Below are 21,468 nucleotides of genomic sequence, written 5' to 3'. Positions count from 1 at the left end.
TTAAATAATAGCAGAACAAAACACAAATTGTCTTTACATTCATTCAAATACTCCCTCCGTTCCTTATTATAAGAGACAAATAACCAAATTACGTTGATAAAAAAAACAGTTAAAATTAGTTGAGAACAATTAATGTGTAAAAAGTATAATGTTTTTTTCCAACAATGCCCCTATTAATAAGGAGAGAGAGTATGAGAGAAAACAATTAAATTATTAAAAGAAAGAGAAGTGAGAGGGAGAGAGAGTATGAGTTGGAGACAAAATAAATAAGGGTAAAATAGAAAATCAATACAAAAAACTAGAAACAACTTTTAAGTGTCTCTTATATATAGGAACATGCCATAAGCATCAAATGTCTCTTATAATAAGAAACGGAGGGAGTAAATAACTTATGTTTATTATTTGCATAATAATTACTTCTCTGGTCCTTAATATAGGACTTAATTGTTAAATTGTTTTGGTCCTAAATATAAGACTATTCTCATATTTATCAATTTTCTCTAAATTACCCTATAGATACTCTCTCAACTATAATCAAGTAGAAGGAGGAGGTGGGGTATTAAGAAAGATGATTATGGTGTTTTAGGACAAATGTGTCACATTTCTTATAATTAACTAATTACCTAACTTTTTAATCTAATCAAATTAGTTAAATGGGTCTTATATTAAAGACCGGAGGAGTACATATACTTAACTTTTCTGTCCTAACAATTATGTTTTCCACACAAAAAAATCCTATTAAACATATTTTGATGCCATTCAAATTAAAAAAAAATACTGATGCATATTTTGGCGATATGTACTGCAGAGGACGCGTTTACGGGGGGAAATGGGAACACACTTTGTAATTCTCCTTTTCAATGCCAGTTGTTTAAGGAAAACCAGAAAGGCTATATTAATTGGCAATTGCTATCCAGCAATATAAGATCTGTATTTATTTGATATTATTAGTAATGAATGCCAAGTGCGAATAATATTGGAATATTCCACTTTTAATGGCCGGATCATTTTGCATTTGCATTTAAAGCTACTTCCATATTTTTAGTCTATGAGCTTCATCAACAAATCTTCATTGAATGCCACAAAATTTCTCATCCACTTGTCAATAAATCAAATTTCAACTCCATCACAGACACATGTTCATGCCACGTCATTTCCACTTACCAGCCTCCATCAATCCTGCGTCCCCCTGCCCCTGTATTTCACAAGAACGCAGGCGTCACAGATATAGTAATTTCTGGAAGGGAAAAAAAAAAAAACTTGTGCTTGTTTAAATTAATATTCCTAAAAAATCTAATGCGAATATTTTGTTTTGCACTTTAGGGTTTGAGCTCTTATTATATGTAAAAGACGCACGCCCGAGTATACACACACACACACATATATATTTCGTGTGTACAAGTGATTGATGAGTGGATTAGCTGTGGCATCCGCGTTAATGGAGTCATACTCATATACCAAATAATATGAAAATGGCTTTCTCAATGTGCTACGTCACAATTCAAAACACATGCAAGCCTCTCCTTTTGTCTCCACTTCTTGACAACTTGGGATGGGGTGGTTTTAGGTTCTCACTGTGACAATTAGGCGTTGGGAGGAAGAATTCAATTCAAGTGGTTTTCAGCGCCACTCTTTTGACAAACATGTCGGCACTTGGCGCGGCTCAAATCATCATCGTCCTTACTATTCAGTCCATCACTCTCTCACTTGAATCCTGCCGGCCATTATATTAATATCCCTCTGGCTCTGCTCTTGAACCATTACACTCCTACCATAGATGAGGAGTTAAAGTTCTCTTTTTTGTTCTGATTTTAATACTCTTTCCAGCTCACCTGGGGACTATTAAATTACGGCAAATCAAGCATAATGATACGTATATATAGGCGCTAAATAACAAAGAACATCACCTGAGCCTAATTCCAGTTGCGTCTATTCTTTGGCCTTTGTCACTGCCAAGTTTTTGGTTCTCGCACGGAACTGTCGATTGTTAACAACACCACTCGGATATTTATTAAAGAGTATGAAGAAAGAAAGAGATTAAGCTGATTAGGCTACCACTATATCTCTATTCTCTACGTCTATATATAGACTAGAGGCTAGCTTACTCATCACCAACTTTGTAGTTCTTAGTGTGGGATGATTCATTACCCAGTGGCATTGTTCCTTTCTCCCTCTTTCTTTCTCAACTTTGGTTGTGTAAGTGGTGATAAAGCTCATTGAGCTACTGCATCTTTATACAGGCCACCCTGGGCTGTCTGCGCCAACTCCAAAATCGCGATTTCAGATACGTAAGACGGGTCGGTTTTTCGTATTTTGTTTCGTTAGCTTTCTTTATTTCCTGCATTTATTTTAATTTCTAGTGCTGCTTTTGTCACTTCCAATTCTTGTGTAATAATTTAGCACATACTCTTATGAGAGGGAAGTTCGAGCCATTATCTATCTCTTTCTACTTGTTTTATTCTGTGTTGGTAACATATGTTTGTTTTCATGTGCAATGATTCCGCAGAAGCTGTCTCCAACTGCACATTTGCTTCTCCTCATCTTCGAGGTGGTGGAATGCTCCTCTTCTTCCGCTTGCATCTCTCTTATATAGCTTCATACGAACTCATTCTTCTTACTGAGTTTCTTCACCAATATATCATATTCAATAATGTCTATCACTCAATGGATCAATAATATTTCGGCTTCTCCATCACCTCCAGGATTGCTAATTACCCTTTTGATACGAGGATTGCCCGTATTGGAGCTTGCAGCGATATGCTTAAATTTGACTCTTTTTCTTGTGTCTCTGTTTATTGTCACTGCCACACGGATATTGGCGTGTGCCTGTCGAAATCGAATTCGTAAGAACAACACGACCGGCTGTGCAAGCCCGGCTCCTCATTGTATTGATGGGGACATGCATGACGTTCGAATCAGTAGGGGGTTCAAATTCACAGTGTTCTGCTGTTTCTATGTTCTCTTCGTGTACATTTTGGTGTTAGGATTTGATGGGGCCGCTTTAATTAGAGGAGCAGCACATGGGAAAATTGTCGACTTATCTCTTCTTTCTATGCCAGTTTCCCAGGCGTTAGCTTGGTTCATGTTAAGCTTGTCGGCTTTGCATTGCAGATTCAAGGTGTCTGTGAAGTTTCCACTTTTGTTGAGGGTTTGGTGGTTTTTGTCCTTTGTAATTTGTTTGTGCACCGCATATGTTGATTGGAGAGAATTTTGGATGGAAGGTTCAAAGCACCTTTGCTCTCATGTTGTGGCAAATTTTGCTGTCACTCCAGCTCTTGCCTTCTTGTGTATTGTTGCGATCAGGGGTGTTACTGGTGTAAAAGTAAGCACTAACAGTGAGCTTGAAAAGCCATTGCTTCCTGATGAAGGGCCAGAGTGCCTCAAGGTTACACCTTATAGTGATGCAGGGCCTTTTAGCTTGGCTACTCTTTCTTGGCTAAACTCACTTCTTTCCGTGGGAGCAAAGAGACCACTTGAACTTAAGGACATTCCCCTTCTTGCACCGAAGGATCGAGCCAAGACCAACTACAAGGTTTTAAATGCTAACTGGGAGAGGCTGAAGAGCGAAAACCCTTATAAGCGGCCTTCACTAGCTTGGACTCTCGTCAAGTCATTCTGGAAGGAGGCAGCTTCCAATGCCATATTCGCTGGTGCGAATACTTTAGTCTCATATGTAGGTCCATACATGATAAGTTACTTTGTCAATTACTTGAGTGGTAAACACAGTTTTCCTCATGAAGGGTATATCCTGGTTGGGACATTCTTTGCAGCAAAACTTTTGGAGACCTTGACAACTCGGCAGTGGTATTTCGGGGTGGACATCTTGGGTATGCATATTAGGTCAGCTCTAACAGCAATGGTATATCAAAAGGGACTCAGGCTCTCAAGCTTGGCCAAGCAAAGTCACACAAGCGGGGAGATTGTTAACTACATGGCTATAGATGTTCAGAGGGTTGGGGACTACTCTTGGTATCTTCATGACATGTGGATGCTTCCTCTGCAAATTATTCTCGCCCTGGCAATTTTGTATAAGAATGTTGGGGTTGCTGCTTTTGCCGCATTGATTGCTACAATCATTTCCATTGTTGTCACCATTCCAGTGGCTAGGATACAAGAAGCTTATCAAGACAAATTAATGGAGCTAAGGATGAGAGAATGCGGAAAACATCTGAGTGTCTCAGGAATATGAGAATTCTCAAGCTCGAGGCTTGGGAGGACAGATATCGAATAAAATTAGAGGAGATGCGTGAAGTAGAGTTCAAGTGGCTTCGGAGTGCCCTCTATGCCCAGGCTTTCATTACTTTCTTCTTCTGGAGCTCCCCTATATTTGTGTCTGCTGTCACTTTCGGCACTTCCATATTGATGGGTGGTAAGCTGACTGCAGGTAGTGTTCTTTCTGCTTTGGCTACTTTCAGGATCCTCCAAGAACCTCTAAGAAATTTTCCTGATTTAGTATCGACAATGGCTCAGACAAAAGTCTCTCTTGATCGCATCGTTGGTTTCCTGCAAGAGGAAGAATTGCAGGAAGGTGCAACTGTTAACTTGCCACGAGGCCCTTCTAACATTGCCGTAGAGATTAATGATGGAGTCTTTTGTTGGGATCCTTCTTCATCTAGACCTACTCTGTCAGGGATACATATTAAAGTGAAAAGAGGGATGCGAGTGGCTGTTTGTGGTGTGGTTGGTTCTGGGAAATCAAGTTTTCTTTCTTGCATTCTTGGAGAGATACCTAAGATTTCCGGTGATGTATGTTGATGAACTTAGGCTTTTTCATTCTACTTTTCTTATGTCTAGTGATGTTTGAATCCATCCTCCTCACCTATGATAGTAAAGAGGCTCCTTTTGCAGGTAAGAGTCTTTGGCTCTTCTGCGTATGTATCCCAATCAGCATGGATACAGTCAGGAAATATAAAAGAAAATATCCTCTTTGGAAGCCCGATGGACAAAGTAAAATACAAGAATGTTCTTCATGCTTGTTCACTAAAAAAGGATCTGGAACTCTTCTCACATGGTGACCACACCATCATTGGTGATAGAGGTATAAACCTAAGTGGTGGCCAGAAGCAGAGGGTGCAGCTTGCACGAGCACTCTACCAAGATTCTGACATATATCTCCTTGATGATCCCTTTAGTGCAGTTGATGCCCATACTGGGTCAGAATTGTTTAGGGTTAGTCTTTTCCTTGCTTACAATCAGTTTTTCTGTTTAGAAAGAAATATATTGGATATGGTTTAATCAATGAAATGGACATGCAGGAATACATATTGACAGCACTAGCAGATAAGACAGTCATTTTTGTGACCCACCAAGTTGAGTTTCTTCCTGCTGCTGATATGATCCTGGTATGCCTGCGTGGGCTTGTCTTGAAATTGTCCTTTTATTCCAGTTTCAAATTTCATAGAAGTTAAATTTACAATTATATTGCAACTTTTCAACCTTTTGACCCTTGAGAGTCACATGTGCTCTGCATCTAAGATTTAAAAAAATTTGAAGGTATGATCCTTTTAACATTTATGCTCCATCTTTGAAGGTTCTGAAAGAAGGCCGCATCATACAAGCAGGAAAATATGATGATCTTTTACAAGCAGGAACAGATTTTGAAACTCTAGTGTCAGCTCACCATGAAGCAATAGAGGCTATGGATATTCCTAATCAATTCTCAGAAGAGTCAGATGAAAATTTGTCCTCGGATGCATCTGTTATGACTAATAAAAAATTGGTTCCATCAGATGTTGACAGTTTGGCAAAGGAAGTGAAAGAGGGTTCATCAGCTTCTGAAGAGAAAGCAATTAAGGTGAAGAAGAAAGCAAAATGCGCAGAAGATAAACAACTTGTTCAGGAAGAGGAGAGGGTAAGAGGTAGAATTAGCATGAAGGTGTACTTTTCGTACATGGCTGCAGCATACAAAGGCCTATTGATTCCACTCATAATCATTGCTCAAGCACTATTTCAGTTCCTTCAAATTGCCAGCAATTGGTGGATGGCTTGGGCAAATCCTCAGACCGCAGGAGAGCAACCCAAAACAACTCCTATGATTCTTCTGCTTGTTTACATGGCCCTTGCTTTTGGAAGCTCTTGGTTTATTTTATTAGGGCTGTTCTAGTAGCAACATTCGGTCTAGCAGCTTCACAAAAGCTTTTTTTGAATATGCTTAGAAGTATTTTCCGTTCACCAATGTCTTTCTTTGACTCTACTCCAGCTGGAAGGATTTTGAATCGTGTAAGTTTTTTTTTTTTCCTTCTAATTTATCTCTCCATGTATGTAGTGCCCTATATAATATGGGTCATCTTTACCCCTCCAGGTATCAATTGATCAAAGTGTTGTGGACCTTGACATTCCTTTCAGACTGGGTGGATTTGCTTCAACGACAATCCAGCTTATTGGTATTGTTGGTGTGATGACAAAAGTCACCTGGCAAATTTTGCTTCTAATTGTCCCTATGGCTGTTTCTTGTTTGTGGATGCAGGTAAGGAGAAATATAGCATTTACATCCCCTCTTTCTTTGCTTGCCACTCCATTTTTGTGAATTAAGGAATCATTCCTGCGTTTAACTTGTTCTAGTGCAGAAATACTATATGGCTTCCTCAAGGGAACTGGTTCGTATTGTAAGCATCCAGAAATCTCCAATTATAAATCTTTTTGGTGAATCAATCGGTGGAGCGACCACCATCAGAAGTTTTGGACAAGGAAAAAGGTTCATGAAGAGGAACCTCTATCTTCTAGATTGTTTTGCACGTCCTTTCTTCTGCAGTATTGCAGCTATTGAGTGGCTCTGCTTGCGCATGGAATTATTGTCAACCTTTGTGTTTGCTCTCTGCATGATATTAGTAGTGAGCTTTCCACGTGGAACTATTGACCCCAGTGAGTATTGGATCTCATTAACTTGAAATGTCTTTTATTATTATTTTTCATTCTACTCATGGAGAGACAAGTTAAAAAGCTCTAAGCTTGTACTCAAGTAAGTTGCTTTCAACTTGACTAGAGTTCTGCGTGATCTTATCCATGGTTGATCTTGCATTTAAACTCCTTCAAAGAGGAAAGTACTCATTTGATTGTGAATATTGCTCGAGATAAAGATGCAGGATGAAATGTGAAAAATTTAAATATAACCTTGTCAATCATTATTTCTTTTCTATATAGGCATGGCTGGACTTGCTGTGACATATGGACTGAATTTAAACGCACGATTATCACGGTGGATACTTAGCTTTTGCAAACTTGAAAATAAAATAATATCCATTGAAAGAATATACCAATACAGCCAAATTCCTAGTGAAGCACCAACGACTGTTGAAGAATTTCGTCCTCCATCCACATGGCCTGAGAATGGGAAAATTGAAATTGTTGATTTAAAGGTATAACTCTGATTAGTTTCACGTCACTAAGATGCTCATGCTTATTCTTGTTCCTTTGAATTGGAATTTGATCATTTCGCTTTTTGTCCTATTGCTTGCGTTGTCCCAATTAAAGGTTCGTTACAAGGAGAATATGCCTTTGGTGCTTCAAGGAGTATCTTGCACATTTCCTGGTGGAAAGAAAATTGGAATAGTTGGACGGACTGGAAGTGGCAAATCCACTTTGATTCAGGCATTATTTCGATTAATTGAACCTGCAGGTGGGAGTATCTTCATAGACAACATTAATATTTCAGATATTGGCCTTCATGACCTTCGTAGCCGTCTCAGCATCATCCCACAGGATCCGACTCTATTTGAAGGTACCATCCGAGGCAATCTTGATCCTCTTGAAGAGCACTCAGATAATGAGATTTGGGAGGTTAGCATTGCTTGCGTATCTCCATTATCCAATTTACACACAATTAGTGTAATCCATAGAAAAGTCCGTGTGTGTGAATGTGAACAATGTATGATATCTACGTATGCTTTCTTTTTATTGATCATTGATTGTAATATTTTCACAGGCGCTAGATAAGTCTCAACTAGGAGAAATTATCCGTCAAAAGGAGCAAAAGCTTGATACACCAGGTAAAGGACTATGTTTGGAGTAAAAAGTAACTTTAAGACTTCTGCCCCTAACCCCACTCTTTAGGAAAAGTGACTTTAAGATTCATTGTGTAATTTGCAGTGTTAGAAAATGGAGATAATTGGAGCGTAGGACAGCGGCAACTAGTTTCTCTAGGCCGAGCTTTACTAAGGCAGGCAAAGATACTTTTTCTTGATGAAGCAACTGCATCAGTTGATACTGCCACTGATAATCTCATCCAGAAGATTATACGGACAGAATTCAAAGACTACACTGTCTGTACTATTGCACACCGTATTCCCACTGTTGTTGACAGCGATCTAGTTCTGGTACTTAGTGATGGTATGTGAAGTTGCATCTTTCTCCTTAGTCCTTCTTCTTCTTCTTCGTCTTCTTCGTCTTCTTTCTCAAAATACACCTGCAGATTCTGCTTTCTTATATTTCACGTAGTACAGATTCAAATTTTTTTTTTAAGAAAAAAAAAAAATAGAGAGCGTATGTTTGTTTGTCACCTTTCGTCCAAATTAGCTCATAGATATGGTTCTTTGTTTTTGATGATAGAGTATGATTCCGTGTTTGTTTTGCTAGACTGTGCTCTTGAAGTGAACTAGTTAATATTTTTGCAGGTAGGATTGCAGAGTTTGATACCCCATCTCGACTTTTAGAGGATAAGTCGTCCATGTTTCTGAAGCTGGTGGCCGAATACTCATCACGCTCAAGTGGCATTCCAGATTTTTGAATTAAGGGTCATACGGGATCCTTTAAAGCTTTCTAAGTTATAGAGGTGGGGCTGGCATTAACACAAAGACGGTTCAAAAGTTGGGCCCATAAGTGTTGCCTCCGTGGCCACCTCTGATGCATTCGAAGAACTGGAAAAATGGTAAAAATAGAGGTGGTCGCTGCTTCAAGCATCAAGCATTTCCAATCCAGTGGGAGGAAATTTGTTTATAATTTGATGTTGTTGTTAGTTAATTCATCCCCTTTAGCAAGTTTTGAGGAAATGCAGGTATGTATAGCAGCATGCCTTGTAGCAAAGTATACATTTGTCCCATTTTGTTGGAAGTGAAGAACGTGGTAGATTTTTTTTTTCCCCTTTAAGCTGGACGGTGGTAGAATTGAACAATAACGTATTCCTCGCTTTCTTGGACTCAGAATTAACTAGAAATGATATTTTGTTATATCCTCTCTTGGGGGGGGGGGGAGAAGTCTGAACACAGCAAAAAGATATACTACTTCCAGTTTTTAATATGAGAGCTAATTGACTGATTTGAATAGATTAAGAAAATTATTTAAGTTGATTATCTGTGATAAATGAGTGTTATCTTTTCTAAAATACTTTCACTAATCATGTGTATTAGCTAGAATTATTATTTGATAAAATTTTTAACATGCATAATTACTATAAAGACTATTTTAAAAAATAGATAAATATAAAAGATAAAATGAATCAAGATATTATACTTAAGACCAAATTAAATATTAAACTAACTTTTATATTAAATATCGTATTTGGGTTGGTTAATTAAGAAGAAGCTTCAGAGCCTCCCCTATATACTGTTATTATGCGTCTGGCGCAAATATTTGATATATTAGTCACAAGATATGAACTCAAATAATTGAAAACTGAAAAAATTGAATCTTTTCAATCACCCGTTTAAGTATTATTTCACCAAACTCATTCGGTAATGCGGCAAAAATTGTTCTTTCATAAAGCAAAGCTCATTTATAATGAGTTGGCAAAGCCCAAAAACTCATTTATGATGAGCCCAAAAGGCCTAAATAGATATGTCAGCAGTGGTTGAGATGGGTGATTTGCCCAATTAGCACTTTTAGTCCCCTAGTAGAATAGAGGCTTGCTCAGAGACATTGGCCCAATAAATTGGAGCCGAAGTTTCCAGGATCCAGATCCAAAAACTGTCGCGTTCACCCTCGCAAATCTTCGTTTTCATTCCTAGTTGTCGTGGTGCCTTCCTTTCCCTCTGTCTGTGACTGGAGCACGGTATGATGCAGGCCATTACCAGGCGCTTAGGGCACCAATCGCTGAAGCCCTCAACTTCCATATCGTTGCTGAAGTGCACCTATCCAATTTCCGATCACTGTGATGTTCTATTTTTCTCCATTTTCCGTCTTAATTTGTGTGTATTTTGATGAATAATGTGCTTAGTTTCCTCTTTCTCTTCTGGTAATTGATGTTGCAGACTATGGAGCGGATCGCGAGCGTTATGCATCTACCCTTGCAACCAAGGGTGTCGGTCATCTTGTTCGCAAGGGCACGGGTGGAAGATCATCTGTCAGGTGACGCTGATTCATACATTTATCTTATAAGGCATTTTTTTAACCGGTTTGCCTTTCCCATTTGAAGTATAGGGGTCAGATGGCATTGTTAAAGAAGTGTTATTAGCTTATACAGCTGATAGTTGGACAGTCAAAGTGACGCTTGAAAGAAATTCTGTTTTGCAGTGGCGTTATAGCGACAGTATTTGGGGCAACTGGCTTTTTAGGTCGTTATGTTGTCCAACAACTGGGTAAGCTTGTACAATATTTTGCAATGTTTCATTGTTTCAGGAAAAAAATTACCAGAATATAGCACAAAATATCTGTTTACAGTAATTCCTGTTCGATTAAATTTGTCTACTTTTAATTAAGAAGGTATTTTAATATCAATTCTGTTATGTTGAGGAAGTTCTATTTATCTAACTGCATTGTATTGCTTCATTTACTTTTTGCAATACCATTCTCCTCTTCTAGCTAAAATGGGATCTCAAGTGCTAGTTCCATTTCGGGGTTCCGAAGATTCTCACCGTCATCTGAAACTGATGGGTGACTTAGGACAGGTAGTTTGGGATAATATTTTCAACACTTATCTCCATTTTTTTTTTATTTGGATGGGATTGTTTGTGCAAGCTTGATTTCCATGAGTTGTTTGTGCTAATTCTCATGTGATTGATATGCACAGATTGTGCCCATGAAATACAACCCAAGAGATGAAGATTCAATAAAAGCTGTGATGGCAAAGGCCAATGTCGTCATCAATCTTATTGGTATGCGTCTCATGTACTTCTGCACCTTGATTGAATGTGTCATAGTATTGGAAATTGACTTTTCGCCGTACACTTCCTGGCTGATTATGCCCGCTGGCAGGAAGGGAGTATGAGACGAGAAACTTCAGCTTTGAGGAAGTGAACCATTACATGGCTGAGCAACTTGCAGTGGTACGTTTATTTACACTCAGCCTCAGAGTTTATCATTGACTCACTTTTTCTCTCATGGCATGCTCACAGGTGCAAATCCATGACGCATATTTGCATCAACGAGTACTCTTCATAATTCTTAATGAGCTAAGGGATACTATTGAATGTCCATGGCCTCAATAAAAATGTCTGCTGTAAACTTCTGGGATGTAATTGAATATTGACCTTGTGAGAAGCAAAAGCAAAATAAAGCCAAAATGTGCAGTTTACCATGATGTTTCCCTAGAAAATTAAGTTCTTATTCTAGGATCTGTGGTTGATTTGTTATCTGAGCTTGAAAAACTGGAACATGCTTGAAGCCTTGAACGTTAAACATTAATATGCAGAAGTTTAATCCTATTCATGAGTCTCTTGCAATTCATAGTGGCTAGTTTAAAGTGTACTCAAGCTCTGATTTTGAGGCTTACAACAATCGTGAGGTTTTTTAATTATTGCAAAGTTTTAAACACGTATTAGGCTAGTTTAGAGCCCTGGAAGGCTTGGTTTGATTGGATGTGTGCTGACTGTAACGTTTTAGTTGCTTAACATAATCCTTTTTTTAAAGTATATTTGAAATTATATGTCATGATGATAAATAATGTGAAATGATGCAGATTTCCAAAGAACATGGTGGTATCATGCGATTTATTCATGTTTCTTGCCTAGGGGCATCCCCTTCCTCTCCATCCAGGATGCTGAGAGCCAAAGCTGCTGCAGAGGAAGCTATTTTAAAGGAATTACCTGAGGTACACTTTATTCATCCACTGAGTTAGAAGGCAGCACTTGTAGTGTCTTTATTTCTATGTTGCATTTGAAAATTTGAAGATGAACAGATTGAAACCTGGTTGTTTTCATCTAAAAAGAATTTCTCTGAACAGCAGAGATGAAAGTGAAATATCAGCCAATGCATTGCTTTTAGCAGTCCAGCGCATCATTACCTATGATTTGTTCAATGAATAAATGCTAAAAAGTGGGTTGTCCATTTTTTTGTGAGGTTTTGGAATTTATTTTGGGTTTGGACTTGACCAGCATGATTTTCTTTATATCTGAAGCATTAGCATCTCCTGAATATTTTTTTGGGGTTACGGATAGTTTTATATTATTAAATGCTGCTACTTATCAGCGTTTCTTTAGACAATACATATTCTCCTGTTTAAATCTGATGAACTGAATATCTGATTGCTAATTAACTATAAAGCTTAGGCACGCATATTTTCCCATGTTAGTGTATCTGACGCCATAGTTGCTGCGACAGTACTGAGATGCGTGGACGTGTGAGAACAAGGAAAAAATTGTCTCTTTCATGTACAAAGTAAAATTCATTTTCACTGACAATGTCTAAAATATTTGTGGTGATTTTGCGCTCAACCAGTCACACCTAGGGGTAATTCATAATTTTGTGCTTGGTAGGTTGTAAGAGCATTATCATTGGAATTCATAACATGTACATCTACAGGCCACTATCATGAAACCAGCGGGTATTATTGGTACAGAGGATCGGATTTTGAATCGATGGGCTCAGTTTGCAAAGAAGTATAACTTTCTTCCATTGATAGGGGACGGGACCACTAAGTATGTAGTTTATCTGTTGAGCCACTACTGTAAACTTCAACACTTTTTTATGGAATGGAACTGTGATGTGTGTTGCTCTTCACTTTGGCATTGAAATACTTGTTTCTTGATATCTTTCTGGATCGTGACAATATTATTGCAGAATACAACCTGTATATGTTGTTGATGTCGCCGCAGCAGTTATTGCAGCCTTGAAGGATGATGGGACTAGCATGGGGAAGATTTATGAACTGGGTGGTCCTGAGATCTTTACAGTCCATGAATTGGTGATTCTTTCATCGCTATTTGTTGATTAGTGACATGATATCTTTTTTAAACAAATATTGTACTATTGGGGTAAAAGAAGTAAGAAAAATTGGTAAATTAATGCAGACTACTTATGTGAATACAGGCTGAGCTTATGTATGATACAATCCGGGAACGGCCTCGATATGTGAAAGTTCCTTTCCCTATTGCAAAGGTGTGTTGATAATTTTTTGGTTACTTAGTCTTGTGTGCACGTACTATTGGGATTCCAGCATTGAATCTTTATAATTTTGTGTGGTTTCAGTTCCAATTACATGTATCTGGTCCTTAATATAAGAGTTTTTTTTTTTTTTTTAAGTCCTAAACATAAGACTTTAATCTACTTTTTCTTTCATATTTATTCATTTTTTTCTAAAGTAGTCCTTGCAATGATGATAGTTCTAGCCAATATACTTGATTAACAAGGATATTTTAGGAAAAACAACACTTATTTATTACAAATAACTAACTTAACTAGTTTTCTTAATCTACTCAAATTGGTCAACTAACTCTTATATTAAGGACCGAAGGTAATATATGTTTAATTTATTTGACTAAAATGTTTGGAAACAGAATGGATTGTAATTCTAATTGTCTCACATCTGTAAACTTCTGTGGCTACTGAATGTTTTCTTTCAGTTTTGCTTTCATCCAATGTTTGATTGTGTTAGTGGGAATCTCTTGCCCAAAAAAATGCAGTAGTTTTCAAATAACTTCTTACTGTGAAATTGTCTGATGAGCAAAATTTGCTTAATTTCCCAGACATAAAAGTTATAGAAGTCGGTAGTCGTTGCAAGTTGTGTTAATCTGTTGTATATTTATGGTTGTACCTAGGTGACTGATAGTTGTCACTTTCCTGTTAGCTACCAATGGACTTTGTATTTTAAACTTCGTATATGAAAGTCACCATACATGCTGATGGAAGATAATGCTGGAGTTGGTTTGCTAATGACGACAACAATGTATGGTTTCACTTTAGTTACGTGGAGTTTACGTTATGTGGGATATGATGATTTCAGGCATTGGCAACACCACGAGAAATGTTTCTAAAGAAGGTGCCCTTTCCGCTACCCAATCCTAACATATTCAATCTGGATCAGATCCTTGCTTCAACTACCGATAATGTTGTTTCGGAGAGTGGTAATTTCTGTCATTTTTTTCGTGTGTTTTTTGTTTTCTTGATTCTCAGACTTAGTACACAATTTTTTTTCTCACATCTTTTATTTTTCTACAATTAAATTTGCAGCTTTGACTTTCTATGATCTTGGAATTGCCCCTCGAAAGCTGAGAGGGTACCCGATTGAGTATCTTTTCTCATACCGTGAAGGAGGCCCACAATTTGGTACTACAGTCAGTGAAAGAGTCTCGCCAGATTCGTATCCATGAGACAACTCTTGGACGTTCGGTTCTGAATCATTTTTCAGTTTGTTATTCGCTTTTTCATTCCGAGTCTAAATGGCTCCTAGAGGCTCAATTTTTGTAAATTTCATTCATAATGTATGATGCTTGACCATGTTTAAGAATGAAAATAAGTCTGATACTTGTTGACCCCAGAACTAGCATTTAATAGGTACCTTCGAGTGAAGCTGAAGTCATAATTTTCTTAACATTCTAGATCTAGCCCAATCCGGTGTTCCCTGGTCTCGAGTTAACGATGAGAGAGCCTGGAATTAGCGTTCTATGGTCAATTGGATATTTATTTAGCCTGAAAACCAAGGTGCTATAGTGCGGAAGGATTTCGAAAACATGTTAGTGTTGGACGTGAACTAGTAACTGCTTTGACTTTGGTCCCTTTTTTTCTTTTAAATTGTCTGAGTCAACTTAAGGAATAATTAGAAAGCACGACTTTGCGTTAGGTGAGTAGAATTATGGCCATAGCGTATGTGGTCCAAATTAAAGGGTTGCCCTCATTCTGGCAAATGTTGCTCACTGATCCCCAACCGCAAGACAGTGTTCCTTTATGGCTTCCCTCCAAGCTTAAATGCGCACAGGAGACAACTCCACGGTGAGTTTGGTGCAAGTGTTGAGCAGGAAAAAAGGAGGGGGGGGGGGGACAGAAACAGCTAGTTCAACCGTTTGTCGTCCGGTTTGGTTTAGTTGTTAAACCAGGCATGAGCTTAAGTGATCAAATGGGGATAAACTAGTGATAACTGGTGATAAATAAATTTAGATGATTATGTTATTATTGGTTTTATTTTTTCTCTGAGTTCTTAATATCTTAGTTCTTATAGATTTGAATAAATTTTAATGATGGTTTTGATATCGATAAATCATAAAAATCAAAATTCTCAATACGTTATTATTACATTTTCCTTAGATTTTGTTATTAGTGATTATTAATGTTATAACATTTTTTATTTTCAATTAAATTATATTATTTTAATATGACCGGTTTGATATCAAGTTAATCCTTGTTCGACTCATTGACTCTTGAATCACTACTTTAATTGATTTAATTTTTGGTCTAATTTTTTGCTTCTTTTTTGGTTAGGGTTAAGAAATAAGAACTATCATTACTCAGCAAGTACTAATAAGAGATTCGAATTTTCAAATTTCCAATTTAATTTGGAGAGAGCAACATAATAACTAGCAACTTGATTCGGAGAGAGCAACTTAACAAGAAATAAGACTCTTAAACCACCGCTACTTTAAATAACTAGTAATTTAATTCGGAGGGAGACAATGGCTTATAAACATATTTTATAATATAAGTTGAGACAAATTTTTTTACCCATACTTATGCGTATTTTATAAATCACGGAGTTCAATGATATCTACAATAGGCGGGCTTACTCTTTGCAGTCAATATTGAAATGCCAATGAAGAAAAAAGAAGAGATTTATGCGGTGTAGAATTGGGATCCGGATCCTCTCAGCGGCCACTTTCTCAGCGTCCCTCAGAATCTTTAAATCCTGTCCGTTAAGATAATCATATGGCTCATGGTTTGCCACATCATTAGACTATTATAATATGCATCTGAACCATTTATTTCAAATAAATCTCAGGCGTCCATTTTCAGGATCTTCACAGCATGTTCAGAACGCATCAAATGCGAAGAGAGCGTCGACCTCCGGCAAACTGTGGCTAAGAGTCGAACAGAGCCTCAAATGCAAACACATTCAGATAAAAACTGTTTCTTTTATCCATAAAACATGATAACCTTTGATTTCTCTTCAATAGCCAATGTCAAAAAAAAAATCTCTATTATAGGAATGGATTTTAGTTTGAACAGAAAAGAAAACAGAACCGGATGAAACTAGAAGTCCAATCAATGAGCACTAGAGAAATAAATTACTAAAGCAGAACGAAGAGATTGATCATAACAAAAGACGAAGATGAATTTAGGATAAACTTTGCACTAGATGAAGCAGAAAACCAATGACAAACTCCTGTCCAGAGGTTGGAAAAATTCTCTCTCTAAAGACACCGAATCTCGTTCATATACTTAGAAAGCATTCAGCCAATTTTTTCAATATGGATACTTTTTTATTTTTCCATTTTCTTAAAAGAAAAAACCCAAAGCCCACTCACAATAACAAAAATGGTTTTGCAGTTGATACTTTTGTTTGAGCTTCCCTTTGCTTTGATCCCCCTGTTCAAGTTTAGCAGCAGCAACACCGAGATGGCACCTCACAAGAATTCTATGGAGATTGCTTGACTATAAGCACTCAACAGTCAAAGAATGAGGAAGAGAGGGATAGAGAAGAAGGGCGGAGATATAGAGGAAGAGGCGTAAGGTAGATTAGGTAATGACGGAGCTTCCCATCTGCGTCGGAAATCCCTGTTTAGGTCACCGACGGAGCTTGCCATCGGCCGTGAAATGGATTTGGCAAACAGGACGTGATGGCCCAGACGCGATTACAGAAGCTTCGTGATGTGGCTTTTTGTGAACTCTTAGATGAATTGGATGGATAAGATTTAAAGATTCTGAGGGACGCTGAGAAAATGGCCTCTGAGAGGATCCGGATCCGTAGAATTGAGAGGGAGGGAGGGAAATTTGACTAGTGGAGGTTAAGGCGCAAATTAAGGGACGTGCTGCCACTTTCTGAAAGGAGTGTGTGACTTTCGAGACGGACGGGGTGCGAGTGCCAGCGGCTCCTAGATCCCTCGCGCCAGTTGTCTTCTGCTCACCGCTCTCTCACCACATGCCGCCCTTTTTTGACCACCCTCACATCACGTGCCTCGCTCATTTTACTCCCTAACCCTGTTTCTTGCTCTTTTTTTCTTCTGACCATTATAATATATGAAGAAAGTTTTTTAAATTAATGATTTAATTTCATAATCCTAATTATTTTTCCCCAAAAAGGACTCTGGAGTTTGGACACGCATTTACACATCATTTCAATGCATAGGGCACATCAGGGCAATACTTCCACTTATGATGATTAAAGAGGTAATATAATTTTAATTTTCTAAAACAATTTACTAGAAAATACTGAATAAGACCTGTTGAGATTGCCTTCAAAAATACTTATAAACATGTTTCATATAAGTCAAGATAAAATTTTTAATATGCTTTTCTCATATTTTATAAATCGTGATTAAAAATTATTTATAAAATATTCTGAAATAAAATTAACTTGTACTCGTAATTTTTCCAGCATTACGAAAACATATAATACGAGTCAACATTGTGACTCTTCAGATCTGAGTCCAATCATCGGCTTCCGCGTGGTCCAATTTGCCCATTCCTTCATCGGGCTTGTCGATTCATGCATCCGGGGAGACAGCTTCAATCTACTGGGCCCGACACGTTACCCCATCTCGGCGCGTATCACTCACGCCTCAGCCACCGACACGATGCAACCCCCCGCGCACGTTGCTAGCTCCTACGCTTCCCCATGCTCTCTAGTCTCCCTCTCTCGCACGCGCTCATTTATTTACTCATTTCTTCCCCGCGTATGCCTTCTCGATTTGTTGCTCGCCCCCTCTCTGCAAAATCGTCGCCTTGAGGCTCTAGATCTTTCTCTGTTGCTAAATCTCTCTTCGTTCGTAACTGCTCCCTCCTCTCCTTCTTCCGAACTATCTTTGGTCACTCCTACTCATTTGTCGATTTCATTGTCAAATCCTGTTATATTGCTCCAAAATGAGATCCATTTATTGGAACTAGACGTAACAGCCTCGGCCATTGTGATTCCTGTGGTTTCTATGCTCTTAATTTTAAAACAGTCTTTTTGTCCTGGTGTTTCAGTTATGTAGTTGCTGTAGGGTGACTCGGGATTTGGGATTTTGATCGGAATTGATATGAAATGAGACGCCGCCCTCCGGCGAGTGTTCTCCCTGAGCCCATGGAGAAAGGAACGGCAAAGAACAACAATTCTCGGCTTTGCTGTTTGGCATCCTTGTCCGGTTTTTTGTGGTTTCTGCTATTGTACTTTCATTTTGTGGTGCTGCGAGGTGGCAATGTTGATCAGTCCACTAAATTACAACCCGGTCCTATTAACCATGAATCCACCCCGTTCCACGTAACCGATGCCCGTCTTGTGCAAGCTCCTCCGAGAAAGATTGGAATCCATGATGCTCCTAGTCCCCCAAAAATGATGATGCTCCTCAGGTTCAGAGCCCTGAAAAGAATTACCCCTTTATGAGAGCAATGAAGACTGCTGAAAACAAGAGTGATCCCTGTGGAGGGAGGTATATTTATGTGCATGACCTTCCTTCCAGGTTTAATGAGGACATGTTGAAGGAGTGCAGGAGTTTGAGTTTATGGACTAACATGTGTAAGTTCACCACTAATGCTGGGCTTGGTCCACCACTCGAGAATGTTGAAGGGGTGTTCTCAGATACTGGGTGGTATGCTACAAATCAGTTTGCTGTGGATGTTATATTCAACAATCGGATGAAGCAGTATGAATGCTTGACAAAAGACTCCTCAATTGCCGCAGCAATTTTTGTTCCCTTCTACGCTGGGTTTGATATTGCCCGGTATCTATGGGGCTACAATATTTCAGTGAGGGATGCAGCTTCGCTTGATCTTGTTGATTGGCTTATGAAGAGGCCAGAGTGGGGCATAATGAATGGCAGAGATCATTTCCTTGTTGCAGGACGGATAACTTGGGATTTCCGGAGACTTAGTGATGAAGAATCTGACTGGGGCAGTAAACTTCTGTTCTTGCCAGCGGCTAAGAACATGTCCATGCTTGTGGTTGAATCTAGTCCCTGGAATGCCAACGATTTCGGTATTCCATATCCAACATACTTTCACCCTGCAAAAGATGCTGATGTGTTCATTTGGCAGGATAGAATGAGGCAATTGGAGAGGAAGTGGCTCTTCTCGTTTGCTGGAGCTCCACGTCCTGGTAACCCTAAGTCAATCAGGGGGCAGATAATTGATCAATGCAAGCGATCACAAGTTTGTAAGCTGCTGGAATGCGATTTTGGTGAAAGCAAATGTCACTCTCCAAGCAGTATAATGAAGATGTTTCAGAGCTCACTTTTCTGCCTGCAACCTCAGGGCGATTCATACACTCGGAGATCTGCTTTCGATTCAATGTTGGCTGGTTGTATACCTGTCTTCTTCCATCCAGGTTCCGCATATACGCAATATACCTGGCATCTTCCTAAGAATTATACCAAGTATTCTGTATTCATTCCAGAGGACGATATTCGTAAGAGGAATGTAAGCATAGAGGATAGGCTTAACGAGATATCACCTGAGCAAGTAAAAATCATGAGAGAGGAAGTCATTAGTCTAATTCCAAGACTAGTATATGCTGATCCTCGCTCTAAACTGGAAACTCTTGAAGATGCCTTTGATGTTTCTGTACAGGCAATTATTGACAAGGTTTCAAATTTGAGAAAGGATATCATTGAAGATCGTATAGATGAAAACTTCATAGAGGAGAATAGTTGGAAGTATGCACTGTTAGGAGAGGGACAGCGCGAGGTAGGACCTCATGAATGGGATCCTTTCTTCTCAAAACCGAAGGATGGTAGTGGAGATTCCAATGATTCGTCTGCAGAAGCTGCAAAAAATTCTTACAAGAGTGAGCAAAGAGGTCAATCATGAAAAGAAAGGTGAAATGCATATGCGGGGTTCTGAAATGTTGTTTAATTGAAACTCAGAGAAATGCTTTCCCTGAATCAAGAAAGAATTGTCGGTACAAACTGCTGTTGAGATCTTGCTATGCTTACTGCTGATGACGGGCTTGTAAACCCTGGAGAGATATTTTCCACTTCATAAAATTTTTGTTATATAGGTTTTTCCCAATTTCTGCATCTGCATTCTCCTTAGGGGGGTTCCAACGAAAGTATTTTGCCAGTTTAATGATTTATTTGATATGTTATTCTTTGTTAAGTTGATTTACATAGGAAATAAAAACGAAGATTGAGTTCATGACTGTTTGTAAACCTGAGCTGATTGCACCAACATTTTCTTTCACTGACTACTTTAAAGGTATGGGAATTTCAGCAATTGTCTACTTGAATAATTCGTCATTTCGCTGGTACATGAGTGCTGCGAGGACATGTCCCCTTTAGAGCGAGGAGGGGCTTTCTTGTGCGATTGCCAATCCAAGCTGAGAGCCTCTTTTGATAAATATCGAGAGAAACAATGCCTTTTTCTTATGTTCGTTTCCACTTTCCAGTTGTTTCCATAGCTAAAAGGGGTAGCATCATTTTGGTCTACAGACCTGTGGGATTTTGTAGCTAGCGGGTTATAATTATAAAAGCAGAAACAATCATCTGTTTCATTGGTTCCACAGTTGTTGTTTCTGCCTGTCTGACAACTTGCTTTGGATAAAGAAACGGGTGCGTTAAATTTTGTTATTAGCTAATCAAACCTATTCTTCAAGGCTTTACTGTTGCGTACATTTAATCTGAGGTTGCTGAGGATGGCCTTGGAGAAATGACAGGTAAACTTTAATGACAAGGCGGACAGTGGACACTTGTCCTTAATGGCACTGTTTACATGGTGGTTCTGGGAAAATGGCAGTGTTACTATTCGTACTATTTGGGGGGTGCCCTAATCCTTGCCCCTTACCTGCGCTGCCTCCGTTTGTCTTTATGGATATGACCAGGTGAGTTTCCAGTAATCCGGCAGGTTGATTTATTTTGCTTGCAGTTTTTAGAAGTACCTGCAAATGTTTGCTCATTATTGGGGTGCCAAGTACGCTTACTCTTTGGATACGGTGGTTCTCCTTGTCGGTGCAATAGTGTCGGCACACACCCCGTTGATCAGACTCAGATGCGAGAAGCCCCATGCCACCGAGTTTCTGCACGCTGTTCTGATCTCATCTCAGTTGGAGCCCTTTCTTTTCTTTTTGAATGACAAGACTAGATCAAGAAACTGTAGTAATTCTTGGAGTGGGAGGATTGTTAAGAATTCTGTAATCGGTGCCCATGCAGTGAGCAAGTCAGTTAGTATATTTATTGTGATAGTACTTGGCATTACTTATAT

General features: G+C 38.7%; 2 protein-coding genes and 1 pseudogene across 2 annotated transcripts; all 3 read left to right on the top strand.

Annotated features, from left to right (window-relative positions):
* Positions 1-2,592: 2,592 nt before the first annotated feature.
* On the top strand, positions 2,593-9,070 carry LOC114723517 (ABC transporter C family member 5-like). The gene is given in 13 exon segments (XM_028909696.1): positions 2,593-4,136; positions 4,139-4,746; positions 4,849-5,169; positions 5,256-5,342; positions 5,531-6,080; positions 6,083-6,219; positions 6,302-6,466; positions 6,567-6,861; positions 7,141-7,355; positions 7,471-7,776; positions 7,922-7,985; positions 8,086-8,325; positions 8,610-9,070. Coding segments are annotated over 13 exon segments (4,587 nt in total). The 5' UTR covers positions 2,593-2,650; the 3' UTR covers positions 8,723-9,070.
* Positions 9,071-9,940: 870 nt separating this feature from the next.
* LOC114723521 (NADH dehydrogenase [ubiquinone] 1 alpha subcomplex subunit 9, mitochondrial-like) lies at positions 9,941-14,655 on the top strand. The gene is made up of 12 exons (XM_028909698.1): positions 9,941-10,081; positions 10,182-10,278; positions 10,444-10,508; positions 10,732-10,817; positions 10,940-11,024; positions 11,125-11,195; positions 11,828-11,959; positions 12,670-12,785; positions 12,928-13,051; positions 13,177-13,245; positions 14,090-14,210; positions 14,317-14,655. The coding sequence occupies exons 1-12, from the start codon at positions 9,985-9,987 to the stop codon at positions 14,454-14,456; spliced, it is 1,203 nt and encodes a 400-aa protein (XP_028765531.1). The 5' UTR covers positions 9,941-9,984; the 3' UTR covers positions 14,457-14,655.
* Positions 14,656-18,010: 3,355 nt separating this feature from the next.
* On the top strand, positions 18,011-21,446 carry LOC114723519 (xyloglucan galactosyltransferase MUR3-like; annotated as a pseudogene).
* The last annotated feature ends 22 nt before the right edge of the window (positions 21,447-21,468 follow it).

This window comes from Neltuma alba, unplaced genomic scaffold (genome assembly GCF_004799145.2).
Source record: "Neltuma alba isolate B1F8T4 unplaced genomic scaffold, ASM479914v2 tig00012144_pilon, whole genome shotgun sequence".
Taxonomy (NCBI): Eukaryota; Viridiplantae; Streptophyta; class Magnoliopsida; order Fabales; family Fabaceae; genus Neltuma; species Neltuma alba.
Note: the sequence above shows the minus strand (reverse complement) of the source record. Positions and strands in the feature narration are given on the sequence as shown.